Raw genomic sequence first — 14,394 nt, forward strand, 5'->3', positions numbered from 1 at the left:
CACTGTGATTTTGATTTTATTTTTTTTTGTTATTTCGTGCCTCCCCGTAAGTTGAGAGAACGAGTATTCATGAGTGCCTGTCTGACTGTCTGCTGGCATCGCGATCGACGTCGAGCAACAGCAACAACATCAGCAACAGCAACAACAACAACAATTCGCGCAGTGCATAAAACCGGTGACCCACGTTGGGTCTGATTTAGTCGTTAGCGCGCGGTCAACACGATCACATCGTATATTGCAGATCGTCTCGATCCCATTGTAGATCGCATCCGTTAGATTTCATCCAATTTTGACACCTGTCGCGAGTCGGCTTCTCTTCTTCTCTTTTCGATTTTAATTTCGTTAAATTAGCATGTGTTAATTTGAATTTGTGCAACATTCCATTAATGCAAATTATTATTTACAAAAAAAATAATCGTTAACAAAATTTGTGTTATACAAAATTATATTTTAAATTCTATTCTTTAAATCTATAAAATACAAAAAGTGTTCTTAGGGCTTTAGGTAAGTTGAGTTCTCTAGATATTATATTTTTTTCGAGTCTAGTCTAATTAACAACGGAAGTGAGAGAGCATTTGCAAATTACTTGACACTTCGCTCCACCCCGTCATCCCCTCTTCCATTCAACATTCACCGAAAAAACACTCATGAGTGTCGAGCTTGAGTGCACATTCAACATCGCAGCATTAATTTGGCGAGCGAGAAATGAGATGAGATTTGCTGTGATGAGAGTGTTTGAAACGAACTCAAAATGTGTCTTTTGTAAATCTAAATTAATTGCATTTAAAATTAGCACACACTGACGTAGTATTATTGATCAAACTGACGAAAATAGAACCAACTAAACTTGAGCGAGGATACTCGATAACGGTTTCAATTGTGTTTGCCGGAAAAACCTTCGTTGAGTCGCTTTTGAGATGCTCTAATGAATGAGATCAGTTCGTGAAATGATTTATGGCCTAAGAATTTAATTTAATTAATTTAAGATGCTCAATTTTAAAAACAAAACAAGTTATGCTTATCCCAAATAATATATTTTGAAATGTTGAATACTTGATTCACTTGTTAACATAAAAACATTGAGTTTAACTTAAATTATATATTTTGAAATTTAGAATACTTGATTCACTTGTTAGCTCAAAAAATAATACATTGTATTGCCTCTTGGCATTTTAAATGGTCATAAAAAAATAATATTAAATATGCATAGCAATTGTTGAAGTAATTGCACTGCTAATCGACTATTTCATAATCATAACTTTAGAGCCGAATACTAAAAAAAAACGTTGATTCGTTTTTAAGTGAAATTGAAAGTTGACTAGAACAAAAGGAATTACATTTTATAATTCGTTTAAAATTATTCAAGTAAATGCGGAGCAAGGCCAACAACTTGGTTCGAGTTCAGAAGCTGGCGCCGTCGTCGAAGACGACCAATTGATATGGCCAGCATGACGCTGACAAATGAATTTGAAATTTTAAAAAAAATTCCAAACACAGTCAATCACACCTGAAGCACCGCTAAGGCCAAACTGACTGTAAGCCAGGCACATTGAACTCGCCCCTCGAACTCAGCTCAGCTCAGCTCGAAAAGCAAAAAATAAATACAGCAACAACATGAAAATAATAATAAAAAATCAAACAAAGAAAATGTCGCGTGCTGATCGCGTTTTTAGTGTAGTGTCTGAGTTTTCAATTCGATATCAGGTTCATTGGATATTCTAGTTTAAAAATTTGATATATTTCTTGCACGTATTGAATTTGCATATTTGCTCAATTTGCAATTGGCAATTTGCATTAAATAATGCGCAATTTCTTTGATTTGTGGCTCTGTCAAATAAATTTCAAATATCTTAGGCGAATTGTGATCGCCTCTCGAATTTGGTCTACAACAAAGGTTTAAAAGACAAGCGCGCGCATCTGGTTTGAACCGGTTGCAGTTCAGTTCATTAATAAAACAAACTTTGAAAATACTTCTTTTACTTTATTTTTGAGCTAGTTTGCGCATAAATTATCGTAGAATAAATTATCCAAAGTATTTCTGCGAATTTTGTCTTTACGTAAATCTCGTTTAGGCCATGGATAAAAATAAAATAAAAAGTGAGTTTGATGACGCTCTTTTTTGAAATCTAAGACGTATAAATAAACAAAAGAATTTAGAAATTTCTAATTTCAAGTAATTTACAATTGAAGCCAAAAATAATGCGCAGTAGCTTAATTTGTTTTTCCTACAGTTTAATGACATTAATATTATATGGTAATTCGATCCGCCTTGAATGGGATCAATGCACGTCTAATTCGATATTAACATATCTTAAGAGTATAATACTTGTTTAATTAATAGATGTAGAAGTTTATTAATGCATTAAGCGATTGCCCTAAAGTCATTTGGCTCCCATTGTTTTCTAAAGACTTCCGCATATTAAATCTGACTCGTAATCTTGGCTAGAACGAATAATAAGAAGAGAAAAAAAAACTGGCTGTACTTGAAATTATGCATGCATCATCTTAAGCAACAGCCAACAGCTCGATGTGTGGGTGTGAGAAATGTGGCTTTGGGTTTAAAGATTAATGAAGAAAACACAAAAATAACAACGAGCGAAAATTTACTCATTGATGAATCAGTTGCAAGCGACCTTCTTCTGTCTGACGAAGAAATTACAATAATTGTTATTGTTTTATTTTTTAAAATAACAACATTTTATGCAAGTGAGCAGTGCACTTGCAAATAATACTCACAGCTGTACTTTGCATGCTAACCCATTACGTATACGCAATGTGAAATAGAGAAATGTCAAGAAGTCAACTCGGGCAATTAAATATACTAATTGCAAACGACGCTCGCATAACCGGAAAACTTTTTGCCTTTGCCGTTGATTTGCCAAAATTTCCATTTCTCGGCCGTAGGCTTATCTTGGCACTCGGATGGAATGGGGCAATAAAACATCGAGATTTCTAATTAAGGCATGCGTTGTCTGTGTGTTTGTGTGTTGCAGATAAACAATTGTTGTCTTAAACAAAAGGGGGATAACGGTAACAGCTAAATAGCTAAATCAATTGAAATGAAAATCACAACAAAGTACGAGTGCAAAGCCAAATCCAACGACAAAGCCAAAGCCAAAGCCAACTCGCCAAGTGACAGTAAAATTGGCTGCAATTACAAAATGTTAGCACGTTTCATTCACGACATGTTGTTGACGACACACACACAAAAGTATAAAACATATATATTATATATAGTAGAGTATAGTATAGTGTGTGTACCTACAATGTGGACTCATCTGCTGAGGGGCAACGCTTCGTTCGCTTACATTGAACTTGACATTGTGCGGGGTCTGCTTTTAATTTAGAAATATGTCAAACTATTTTCAGCTGCATTTGCAGCGCTTAGATCGCGATCATCATCATCGTCCGACAGTGTCAGCAATTAAATAATGCCTCTCCAACTGGACTTGCCTTGCCTTGCCTTTCCTTTGATTTATCGCCCATTACGAGTGAAATTTAACTGGAATTCTCCCTCTTCGTCTCTCTCTCTCTCTTTCTCTTTGACAGTCATGAGTAAAAATGGACACAACAATCCGGCGTTTGTCAGCGATCATGTGGACAACATCAAGCAGCAGAGCGCCAATAAATATTCGCTTGAGTTGGCGGAAAAAGGTTCCAGCAAGGCGGCCAAGGATCCCGACTACAATCCTTACGAACATCGCAAAGTTCCGCATCCCACAACGTAAGCACAAACCAAATTTTGACATCTCAACTGCAGGAGAAACAAGTAGAAGAATCAATTTGTCTAGAATCCGAACATCTTTTATTAAAGTACTGCTTTTAATCTCTTCAAGGAAATATATATAATTATCACCATTACTTTAAAACATTTTGGTAACCTTTAGTAAAAGCTCAGACTAAATGAAATCTGATCAGTTTAAATTATTCATATGAATGCAATATTCAATTTGTGAATGTTTCGATTTGAAGAAAAAATGTTTGAAACCAGAATTTAATTGGCATAAAATTATTAAAAAAAGTTATACATAACAATTTTTTCTAAATTCTATATATTTTTTAGAAATTGTATAATCTATTTATATTAGAAATTTAATTTTAAGTGGACAAAGAGAAATGCAATTGAATTCCATAATTTTCTTTTTTTAAAAATCATTTTAAATAGCTACAATTTTATGTTTGCGATACTTTAATCATATTTAATTGTATTGTATTTGCAGCAACTGGGAAACACTTTTCCATTTGCTGAAGGGATCGCTGGGCACTGGTATCCTGGCCATGCCAAATGCCTTCCGCAATTCTGGCTACTTAACTGGATCCATAGGCACCATTGTGATTGGCATCATCTGCACCTACTGCATACATCAATTGGTTAAGGCAGAGTATGAATTGTGTCGTCGCAAGCGAGTAAGTTACTCTATCATTTTCTCTCTTAAACTCTTCTTACATTTCCTTCCTCTTTTCAGGTACCCAGCATGAACTATCCCGCTGTTGCGGAGTCAGCACTCTACGAGGGTCCGGGCTTCTTCAAGTGTTGTGCTCCCTACATTGGCACTGTGGTGAATGTCTTTCTGCTCATCTATCAACTGGGCACATGCTGTGTCTATGTCGTCTTCGTGGCGTCCAACATCAAGTCCATTGTGGATGCAGTGTATGACACAAATATGGATGTGCGTCTCTGCATGATCATCATCTTGGTGCCTTTGATACTCATCAACTGGGTGCGTCAACTCAAGTATCTGGCTCCCTTCTCCACGCTGGCCAATCTCATAACCATGGTCTCCTTTGCCATCATCTGCTACTACATATTCCGTGAACCCATCTCCACAGAGGGCAAGGATGCTGTTGGCAAGATCGAGAACTTCCCATTGTTCTTTGGCACTGTGCTGTTCGCCTTGGAGGCCATTGGTGTCATTCTGCCGCTGGAGAATGAGATGAAGACGCCACACAAGTTTGGCGGTTCTTGTGGCGTGCTCAATGTGTCCATGGTGTGGATTGTGTTCCTCTATGTGGGCATGGGTCTGTTTGGCTACCTCAACTATGGCGCCGACGTCTTGGGTTCCATCACCCTGAATCTGCCACAGCACGAAATGTGAGTAGTTTGGTTGTTAATCTCTTGAAATGCAACTGAATTGGAATTCAACCTTTTTGCAGTCCAGCACAGATCGTGAAGGGCATGCTGGCTTTTGCCATCTACATCACTCACGGTTTGGCCTGCTACGTGGCCATTGACATCACCTGGAACGATTATGTGGGCAAGAAGCTGGGCCCACAACGCAACAAGCTGTTCTGGGAGTACGCTGTGCGCACCGGATTGGTGCTCATCACTTGTAAGTATATTGTAATTTGAAATCGGGTACTGCTAGAGATACTACATACATATATCCACTTATTTTAACGATAGAGATACATACGTACATATTATATATCCACTTCTTCTTCTAAAGTCTTTATAAGCATATACATTTTAAAAGTTGCATAGCACTTTTAGGATATATTAGTTGCCAGCTTGCCCAGAATGAATGGAAATAATGTAAAATTGACTTTGCTTCATGTGGTTCGTGTCTTCGCTAAGCACAGGTTAAAATACATGCTATGGTCTGTGTCTTAGCATTAGCAGATATTAACGAAATTTCATAATTTTGTAGAAATATATAGTTAGAATAGGAGTAATGAAAATTCTTCCTTGTTATAGAATCAAGTGTCATAAATTATCTGTTTGGGCTATGCAAATTGCAACTTTAATTTATGCATTAAAATTAATTTGTAAGCTACTTTAAAAACACTTTCCTTTAGAATTTACACAAATCCTTTGCTTTATTTTACAGTTCTGCTGGCTGTTGCTATTCCCAATCTGGAGCTGTTCATTTCACTGTTTGGTGCTCTCTGTTTATCCGCTCTGGGTTTGGCTTTCCCAGCTCTGATTCAGATCTGCACGCATTGGTATAACACGAGTGGCTTAAGCAAGGCCTGGTTGCTGTTGAGTGAGTATTTGTAGCCATAGTTTCCATTTTATAATATATTAATCTATTACATCGATCGCAGGCAACTTCGTGCTGATTATTGTGGGAATTCTTGGCCTGATAATCGGCACTTATACTTCTCTGAAGGAGATCGTCCTCACATTCACCGAATAACCTTGTTATCTTACGAGTAGAATTGTTTTTTCTTAGTCATAGGATTTTGTTTTACTTTTTCCTTCGAATTTGCCGCCACGCATTTCAAGCAAAGTATTATGCACAAAAGCAAAAAACTAAATTGTTAAATATTCTAAAAGAGCATGACAAATGGGTTGAGAGTGTCAAACTATTGTTAAGTAAAATGCAACTTGAATATATTTGTATAAATTTATCAAATTTGTGATATTTTTAAGCATTGTGCCCAAAAAACATTTTTTTAGATACGCATATTTTATTACATGTTCGTAATTGATAACGATCTTTATAGCTAATTACTGTCTAAGTCCTATCTGTTTAAGCACTATTTAAAATACGATAACAAACAACAACAAGCAATAAAAAATATTTTGCCATATTATAAAAAACAGAACAGTTAAAAATAGTCTTTTCTTTTTCGCTTATCAAAGTTTGACGTCGGCGGTAATTGCCATAAAGCTCTTTAGAGCTGAACACAATCGTTTTGCTCCATCCTCCAGTTTCTCCTTGGAATGGAAGGCTATCGATATACGAAAATATTGCTTACCTTTACCCTCTTCTATAGCAAAACGTGGGCCTGCTATAAATGTAATCTTCTCGTGCTTTAAAGTGTATTCCATAAACTCGCCAGCATCGCGTTCTCCCGGTAATCTTATCCAAATAAAGTAACCTCCGCGTGGGGCTGAGAATTGACAACCTTCAGGTAACTCAGCCTTAAGTATCGCTGTCGTGGCTAACATTCTCTCCTTGTATGCCTCATAGACACTTGCTATATGCGTTTGGGCCAATTGCAGCTCAAAGAGACTGGCCACAATGCCAGCTGTGTAGTTGTTGAAGCAGCCACCACTCATAATGATTCCACTTCTGTCGAGCTGCGGCTTTAATCTAGGCGGCACTTCCAACCAACCCAAACGCACTCCTGGACCAATAATCTTCGAAAAGCTGCCATTGGAGATGACATTACCAGCGAAATCCTCATCCGTACGTGCATCGTAGGAAAGAAGACGTGAATGCAATGGCTTCTCTACATAGTTGAGTATGTTATAGACATCATCGCACAGCACCAGGAAATCAAACTTGCGCGCCAGCTTCACAATGCCACGACAAACATCTGGGAGAGGATTAAAGAGATCATTATCGATTCAACTTTAACAAATTTATAAGCTACTGGAAAGTCAAATTCTTACAATAAATGAGTAATTGACATAATATATAAAAGAATTTTGAATCTTTAAAATTTAAAAACTTTAAACTATCAGTTGACCAACTTTAGAGGCCTTTAAGGGAAGTTAGAATTGTCGGTTTAATGAACTCACCTGGCGAGAACAAAATGCCCGTAGGATTGTGATATGTGGGAATTGTATAGTACATGGCCCAGAACTCTTTACTGTTTGATTTAAAGCGCCTTTGGCTTACTTTCGCCTCAAGATCTTTGAGATCAACTCCATCGTCGTTAAGTTTAAGAGGCACAATCTGTAGGGTCGTAAAGTGTTTCATGCTATCCAAGGCAATCATATAAGTGAATTCATCCACAAAGATGAAGCCATTGAAGTCAATTAACGTGGAGAGCACAAAATGCAAGCCCTGCGTTGCGCCTGTTGTGATTATCAAGTCCTCACTAAAGTGAAGCAATGCTGAATCATTAAAAGATAAATATAATAAACCGTTAGAAATTACCTGTTGACGGGACTAGCGTACATTTGGGTAAAGTATTGCGCAAGTTGATGGCGCACTTCGAAGGTGCCGCTCGTTGGTCCATACTGAAAGATCAACGACTGATTCTCGTCCTTCTCTCGATTCTACAAAGGTTGCGGGAATTATTGCTGTTGATTGACAACAGGTGGTTGCTGATAAGAGAACTCACCAGGCAATGCGCCGATGCCTGTTGAAATAGATCGCAACAGGGCTCCAATAAATCTGTACCTGGGGCGCCCACGCCAAGATTTAATATATCCGGTGCATAGACATTCCAAGCGCCGCCATCGAAGAGATGCTTGAGTTTCTGTTCTTTATTTTGCAGTGACATTCAAGTGTCTTTCCTTTGATAAATGCGATTTGATACTGATTGCGAGCGCCACAAATTTATAGCCATTCACGCCGAACGATGACAATCACAGCGAGCCGCAACCATTAAACAATGAAAACATCCATAGCGATGTTACCAAAACAACTTTTAAATTTTTAGGAGTATTTATAGCATTTTATAATTTTTTGTAAGTTAAAAAACAATATGCTCAAGCTACTTCCACTCCATTTAATTGTTAACGTATATTTTTAAAATATATGAATATTTCGATTGTCATCGATGTGGGCACTCATCAATTTTCGCATCACTACCAACAGACATTCACAATAGAACGACATCAGTCGTCAGCTGTTCGAATAGTAATTTTCTCTCAAGAAAATTCTTCCTTACATCGTAAACATGGATAACGAGCAGCCAACAACAAGCGCTAATGCAGCCCAGGCCCAGAACCAGACCAAGGATCAGGACCACAATCCCATGCTGGACTCCCCGATGCGTGGCCCCACACTGTCTACCTCGACGTCCAGCTTCGAAGCCTTGGCACACGCCCATGATCCAAATCTCAGCAAGTTGGCCACAAAGATGTTCCAGAAGACTGAAGACTATATATCACACGAACTGAATGCGCCATTGGAGGACTATAAATTGCTTGAGGAGATGAATAGAGCCACTATTGGTAAATACAAGGATATGCGACAGATAGCTGAAAATCTCAATGTGGGCACTAGCGAGCTGTGCGGCAAGTTCCAACAGTTGGCACCGCTAATGCAGCAAATCGATGAAATCTCCGATACGGTAGACAAGCTGGAGGCGGCTGCCTACAAATTGGACGCTTATAGCATAGCACTGGAGAATAGGGTCAAGTGTGTATTACAGCGAAAGTCGCACGCAGGACATTAATCGACAATGACATTTATTAATTAAAGAATAGCTTGTAAGTTTTACCCGAGTAACAATTTAAATATAATCGCAACTATATTAAGAAATATCAGCGGAACTGTTGAAAGTGGGAAAGAGAAGGGACACGTGTTAATCTTTAAAGTGTTTCTATTATTATGTGCTACTTACTCTTGGCAACTGTGCGAATAGAGCGAATTAGGTTCAGCAGCTGATCTTTTGCACTGGGAGCTCCAAAGTCTTGTTGACCCGCTTGTCTGCCCCAACCAACTGTAAATGCAGCGTGTCAAAAGTTACAATTGCGGCAAGTCTGGGTTTTAGTCTACTTACATTTGGCCAAGAAACGTTCTTCATGTAGGATGCACACGGCATTTAAGCAGAGCAGCGAGGCTTCAATCAGTGTCCACAGTGTAAACATTGTGTATAGCGTATATATGAACTATTTAAGTAAAAAACAAAGAAAGCAAACAATTTGTTGACGTCAGTTTTAAAGCCGCATTTGCCAGTCACTGCGAAAGAAAACAATTGTCAGCTGTTGCGTTTTCAGGGTGACCAGTTGCTTTGTCGCCTAGACGTTTTATAACACTCAACTTTATCGATTGTGGTTTCATATTTTCACTTCACTAGCTTGCGTTATTTACGTTGTTTATTTCGTTTGTTTATTTTTGTATCCAAAGTATTTATAAATAAATAGTAAAAAAATGGCAAACATTGCAAAACTATTCTTGCTGCTGTGCTCCATAGCCACCATCAGCTACACGTTCTACGTGTTTGGACGCTTCACATCCTTCCTCTCCACACCGCGCTCCATTTCAAAGGCACACACCTGGATCTTTAATTTACTCGACAATAAATCGCGTTTGGAGACCGCATATGGACCTATTGTACTTGATACACTCTACATTATTGGCTTCATCTTTCAGCACAGCTTCCTTAAGTCAGCCTTTGTGAAGAATCTCCTACGCAAACTGGGCTTGGCCACTGCAGAGAGAACTATTTACGCTCTGACGTCATCGCTGTGTTTACATGTTTGTAGCCTTGGAATTTGTTTACATTTCATGCACATTAACTAACACGCTCTATTTCTGTAGTATCTAGTCACGAACTGGCTGCCAGCCCCCCTCCATAGTACTTTGGCAGTTCGATGTCGATGAATCCCCAGCTCTTTGGTGGACTTTCCTCATTTTCCATGCCATCTGCTGGCTCGTCATTTTTGGTGGCTGTGCCATGATGGACTTGCAGGATTTGCTGGGCATCAAGCAGGCGTACTACAGTCTACACAACTACTCACTGCCGTCTGCATACAAGTCACCTGAGCTGCATCAGCTGTATTCACATGTGCGTCATCCATCCTTCGTGGGCTTCACTTTGATTCTCTTCGTAACAAATGTGATGAGCGTAGATCGGCTGCTGCTCGCTGTGCTGCTCACCAGTTATATGTTTGTAGCCTGGTCTACCGATCAGAAGGACGTCCTTTACCAGAAAGTGCAGCTGGAGCGCAAGAAGCGCCAGTTGAAGGCGTTCTAAGGAGCTATTCACTCAATTGCAAACTCTTGGTCTCGATTGCAGCCTTCTCGTATAGTCTTAAGTATTTTATTCTAACCCATGTTTCTATTTCATCAATAAATCACTAACTCATGCGCACCATTGATGGATCAAAGGGTTGTCCTTTAAATGGTGAACCCTCGGCATCCCAAGCCTTCTTCAGACGCTCCATAGTCTTGCTCTGCTCGGGATCTATGGAGGCTAAAGCCTGCTTTTGCTGCTGATCCGCTGCTATTTGTTGCACGCGCAACTTCTCGATGACTTGCTGCGAATCCTCGGGCAACTCGTCGATGTAACGCTCAGTGTCCAGTTTCTTGATGTCGATCTCATCGTCGTCCTCAAAGAGCCGATCCCACCAACGCTCCTTTGCCTTGTCTGCAAAATAATAAAAAATTTTAGCACAATTTGCTAATATTATATATCATTCACTTACCACAACAGATGAGCAGCTGACCACCTTCGATGGACCACACGGCATCGTTGTACCTGATGCGCTGACTCAGTGTTCCCTCGAGTATCAGCTGCTGTGGTCCCATCTTGCTGCACACTTTAATCTGTTGTGCCTTGATCTCGATGTTCAGCTGCTTGGCAGCTTGCAGATTCTCAGGCAACTGGATGTGCAGCTCTACATCCTTGAGGGTTTGTGACCAGCAATGATGCTCAAAGACGGCACCATTCTTATGGTCAGCAGGCTCAAATCCTCGTCTGCTCTTGGCCTTTGGCGTTGGTCGAGTATCCACTTCCTGCTCTTCCGTCTCCACTGTGACTTCGTTTATTGCCGGCGGTGCATTGATGCCGCTGTCATCAATGCTGCTCTCCGCGGTCATCGTTTGCAGCAAGCAGTCGGGATCGTAGCGCTGCATGGCACCGTACAGGATTTGATCCCGCATTCCCTTCGGAAAGCCAACTTTGTCGGTTGCATCTTTTTTCGTGTGATAAAAATCTGTGCTGTAAACAACGCTTATGAAAACCATGTTGGATTTACCTTGTAGTCTTCTTACTTGCGCTTCAGGAAACCAAAAACTGCGTCCAGAAATCCAGTTATAGTTTTACGTTCTTGCAATATTTCCATTAACATAGCATCGCTTCTTTGAAATTCCATGATTATTTATTTTTGTTTATAATTCACTCGCTTTTTAATGGCTTGAATTGCGGCAGTGTTGTAAAACGACATTAGTGTGGCAACAAGCAAAAAGACGTGAGGCATTGGCGCGAATATTCAAACTGAAGGGATTTTACTATAACAGGAATGAATGCTGCTCTTTTTCAAAATAAATGCTGTATTTACTTGATGGTTTTTTTACTTGTGGACCATACAAGCGTGATCCAAAAGCTTGGATTGTTACAGCCTTAGTAAAATACATTTCATTAGTTAAAGTAATTAAGTTTACATACTTCTTTCAGCCTATATCATGCTTAAAATTAACATTAAATTATACCTAATCCGATGCAGAATCGAGGGGCACAACTCCTAAGGCACAAGTTGACCAACGTTTGTCTTGAAAAAACAAAAAATTAAATTAGCTTATCAAATATGAATCTATAGTAAATAAAATTACCTTCATCCAAAGTCCAGAGGCCAAAAGTCTTGGGCTTAGAATGATCCAATTTTTGCCCATTTTGTTGCTTATCGTTAGTTTCGTCCTTTGTTTCTCCATTACATTTTTTAATTGTCATTTCGCATAATGTAAGCATGTCATTTGTCTGTTCCTTACTGAATGGCGGGTCTACAAGCGGTATTAAACTACAATAAAAATACATTAATAAAATAATTTTAACATATCTTTAGGAACTTTACCCCTTCAAAATGGGGGCCGAGTGTAAGCTTAGGTGACCAATTCTGTTCAGAAGGAAGTCTTGCTCAAATACCCAGGAACACGGCTTCTTGGGACAATCGCCAAAGATTAAGGTAAGAGTTGGGTCTACACCCGAATGAGTGAGCAGAGTTCGCATTATTTTCGTCATCTTTGGATTGTTGTACATCGAAAAGTCTACCGACTTTGTCGTCGTTGGATTCTGCAAATTCAAATATAATTTAATTTACGAGTTTCAAATATTTGACAACTTTTCTTACAATCTCCACTTCCTCGGAATACATGCGCTTCATGCGGCCAAGCATGCCAAAGGTCTGTAGCATTTTTGTGGCCCAATAGCTGGCACCTTGACGACTCTCCGTATCCGCATTTGGATTTTCAGCCAGATACACAAAGGCTACAAAGATATTCAAAATATAACCCTGCACAGCTAACAGACGAAACAGCTCCTGGGTAGCCTGAATAACTTCATCCTCCTGATCATCCTTGCTGTGACAGATTCCTGCGCCCAGGAAATACTTCATCTTGAGCACACTGGCCATATATATGTCTAGCAGATCCTTCATGGCTGTGTTATGCTGCTTGATTACAACACCCAGTTGGTTTATCACCTTATCGAGAACTTCAGATGAGGTTTTTACATTGTGTTTGGAGCAGAATATGCGCAACTTGTTAAACTCTGCACTGCTTTTCAATTTGCGCACTTCCTTCAGCTTCTGAGCTCCTTTCAATTGGCATTCCAGGGCCACGTCGAAGATACCCAAGAGACTTTTCAGTTTCATCTCGAACTTCAGCTTATCCTTGCGCTGCAACTTTGGTGCATCGAGATCCTTCATCGTTACCTGCTGTGGCTGCCAGTAAAACTCATGCAGCCATTTCATGCAATGTTGTGCTGTATTCCGTAAGATCGCAGTAGGCGGCAGCTCTTGTCCATGGGCGCAAAGATGTCGCAAGTCCACAATGAACGAGGGCAGGCCCAGTTGACGAGCTGTCTCATACATGCTGCTCATGTTATAGCTTTGCATGATGGAGGACATGAAGTTAAAGAAGCGAGTAAAAGCACTGGCATAAGTTGTCTGAATGTTAACATTGCCCAGCTTGTCTTCTAGTTGTGCATGCACCAGGACAGCAGTGGCAAGCACCGAGGCGGGGCAGAGGCTGCCGCGCCGCAAGTTCCAGATGCGCATCTGGCTGAGCGCCTTCCGAATATCTTCTGGCGTTGTCACGTTGCCAAACAACCAATCGTATACCAAGCCAAACTCTTCACTGGAAGCATAAAGCGATTATATGGGAATTCTGTGGATTTCAAAATTCAAACAAACGCACGTGTCGCGCCAAGGTGTGACCACCATTCGCTTCTTGGCCGGCGGCGGAGCTGTTGATGTGACCAGATCACCGTCATTAGAGCGTTTCACGCCGCGTTTTGCTTTCTTAGTCGCAGACATTATTAGTTACTTAATATTGAGTACGTTGAATGGTAATTAATAATTAAGAACAATTTGTACTATCCTTGTTTCACTTTATTTAAACTAGAGCGCTCTCTTAAGCAGACCCTTTATTGTTGTTGACATTGATAAGCGATGCAATGTGACTGACAGAGCTGTCGACCATCTGTGGTTGAAGCAACAGCTCACCACTAACGTACAGTGCTGCCAAGTTTCGAGTAAGAAGACAGCTGTTTTACCAGCTGTTGGCTATCACTGATAACACTGATAGTATTATATAGTATATATTAATGTTTAAAATGTCTTTTATTTTACATGGCAATGTAATAAAATCCACAGACAGCTAATTAAAAACGCATAATTCTTCGTTACATTTTTCAAAACGAAATTGCCAACACTGTCAGACCAATGCAATGCAGTGTTGAAAAGACGTGTTTTTTGTTGGACACACAACAAGAACAAGAATTTTCATTCGGCAATTTTAACGGGTCTTAAAATTAATATTTATTGTG

The 14,394-nt window shown here is 39.6% G+C and overlaps 7 protein-coding genes across 7 annotated transcripts; 3 read left to right on the forward strand and 4 right to left on the reverse strand.

The window, feature by feature from the left end:
- Positions 1–197: 197 nt before the first annotated feature.
- LOC132789172 (proton-coupled amino acid transporter-like protein CG1139) lies at positions 198–6,544 on the forward strand. The gene is made up of 7 exons (XM_060796971.1): positions 198–504; positions 3,550–3,724; positions 4,221–4,407; positions 4,467–5,092; positions 5,155–5,330; positions 5,829–5,984; positions 6,046–6,544. The coding sequence occupies exons 2-7, from the start codon at positions 3,552–3,554 to the stop codon at positions 6,135–6,137; spliced, it is 1,410 nt and encodes a 469-aa protein (XP_060652954.1). The 5' UTR covers positions 198–504; positions 3,550–3,551; the 3' UTR covers positions 6,138–6,544.
- LOC132789174 (uncharacterized) lies at positions 6,392–8,374 on the reverse strand. The gene is made up of 4 exons (XM_060796972.1): positions 8,020–8,374; positions 7,833–7,954; positions 7,472–7,773; positions 6,392–7,266 (listed from the first exon to the last, which is right to left on the reverse strand). Exons 1-4 carry the CDS (start codon positions 8,179–8,181, stop codon positions 6,581–6,583), a joined length of 1,272 nt encoding a protein of 423 aa, XP_060652955.1. The 5' UTR covers positions 8,182–8,374; the 3' UTR covers positions 6,392–6,580.
- A 118-nt stretch (positions 8,375–8,492) lies between these two features.
- On the forward strand, positions 8,493–9,166 carry LOC132789177 (biogenesis of lysosome-related organelles complex 1 subunit 2). The gene has a single exon (XM_060796977.1). The coding sequence runs from the start codon at positions 8,581–8,583 to the stop codon at positions 9,079–9,081; it is 501 nt and encodes a 166-aa protein (XP_060652960.1). The 5' UTR covers positions 8,493–8,580; the 3' UTR covers positions 9,082–9,166.
- On the reverse strand, positions 9,078–9,598 carry LOC132789178 (immediate early response 3-interacting protein 1). Its single transcript, XM_060796978.1, has 3 exons — positions 9,409–9,598; positions 9,250–9,348; positions 9,078–9,178 (listed from the first exon to the last, which is right to left on the reverse strand). The coding sequence occupies exons 1-3, from the start codon at positions 9,494–9,496 to the stop codon at positions 9,123–9,125; spliced, it is 243 nt and encodes an 80-aa protein (XP_060652961.1). The 5' UTR covers positions 9,497–9,598; the 3' UTR covers positions 9,078–9,122.
- Positions 9,599–9,672: 74 nt separating this feature from the next.
- LOC132789176 (nurim homolog) lies at positions 9,673–10,727 on the forward strand. The gene is given in 3 exon segments (XM_060796974.1): positions 9,673–10,106; positions 10,170–10,196; positions 10,198–10,727. Coding segments are annotated over 3 exon segments (762 nt in total). The 5' UTR covers positions 9,673–9,779; the 3' UTR covers positions 10,606–10,727.
- LOC132789175 (nudC domain-containing protein 3) lies at positions 10,709–11,780 on the reverse strand. The gene is made up of 3 exons (XM_060796973.1): positions 11,625–11,780; positions 11,057–11,571; positions 10,709–10,998 (listed from the first exon to the last, which is right to left on the reverse strand). Exons 1-3 carry the CDS (start codon positions 11,723–11,725, stop codon positions 10,709–10,711), a joined length of 906 nt encoding a protein of 301 aa, XP_060652956.1. The 5' UTR covers positions 11,726–11,780.
- A 162-nt stretch (positions 11,781–11,942) lies between these two features.
- On the reverse strand, positions 11,943–14,064 carry LOC132789434 (uncharacterized). Its single transcript, XM_060797454.1, has 5 exons — positions 13,764–14,064; positions 12,698–13,703; positions 12,422–12,639; positions 12,183–12,367; positions 11,943–12,121 (listed from the first exon to the last, which is right to left on the reverse strand). The coding sequence occupies exons 1-5, from the start codon at positions 13,880–13,882 to the stop codon at positions 12,063–12,065; spliced, it is 1,587 nt and encodes a 528-aa protein (XP_060653437.1). The 5' UTR covers positions 13,883–14,064; the 3' UTR covers positions 11,943–12,062.
- Between the last annotated feature and the right edge of the window lie 330 nt (positions 14,065–14,394).

Source organism: Drosophila nasuta, chromosome 3 (genome assembly GCF_023558535.2).
Source record: "Drosophila nasuta strain 15112-1781.00 chromosome 3, ASM2355853v1, whole genome shotgun sequence".
Lineage (NCBI taxonomy): Eukaryota > Metazoa > Arthropoda > Insecta > Diptera > Drosophilidae > Drosophila > Drosophila nasuta.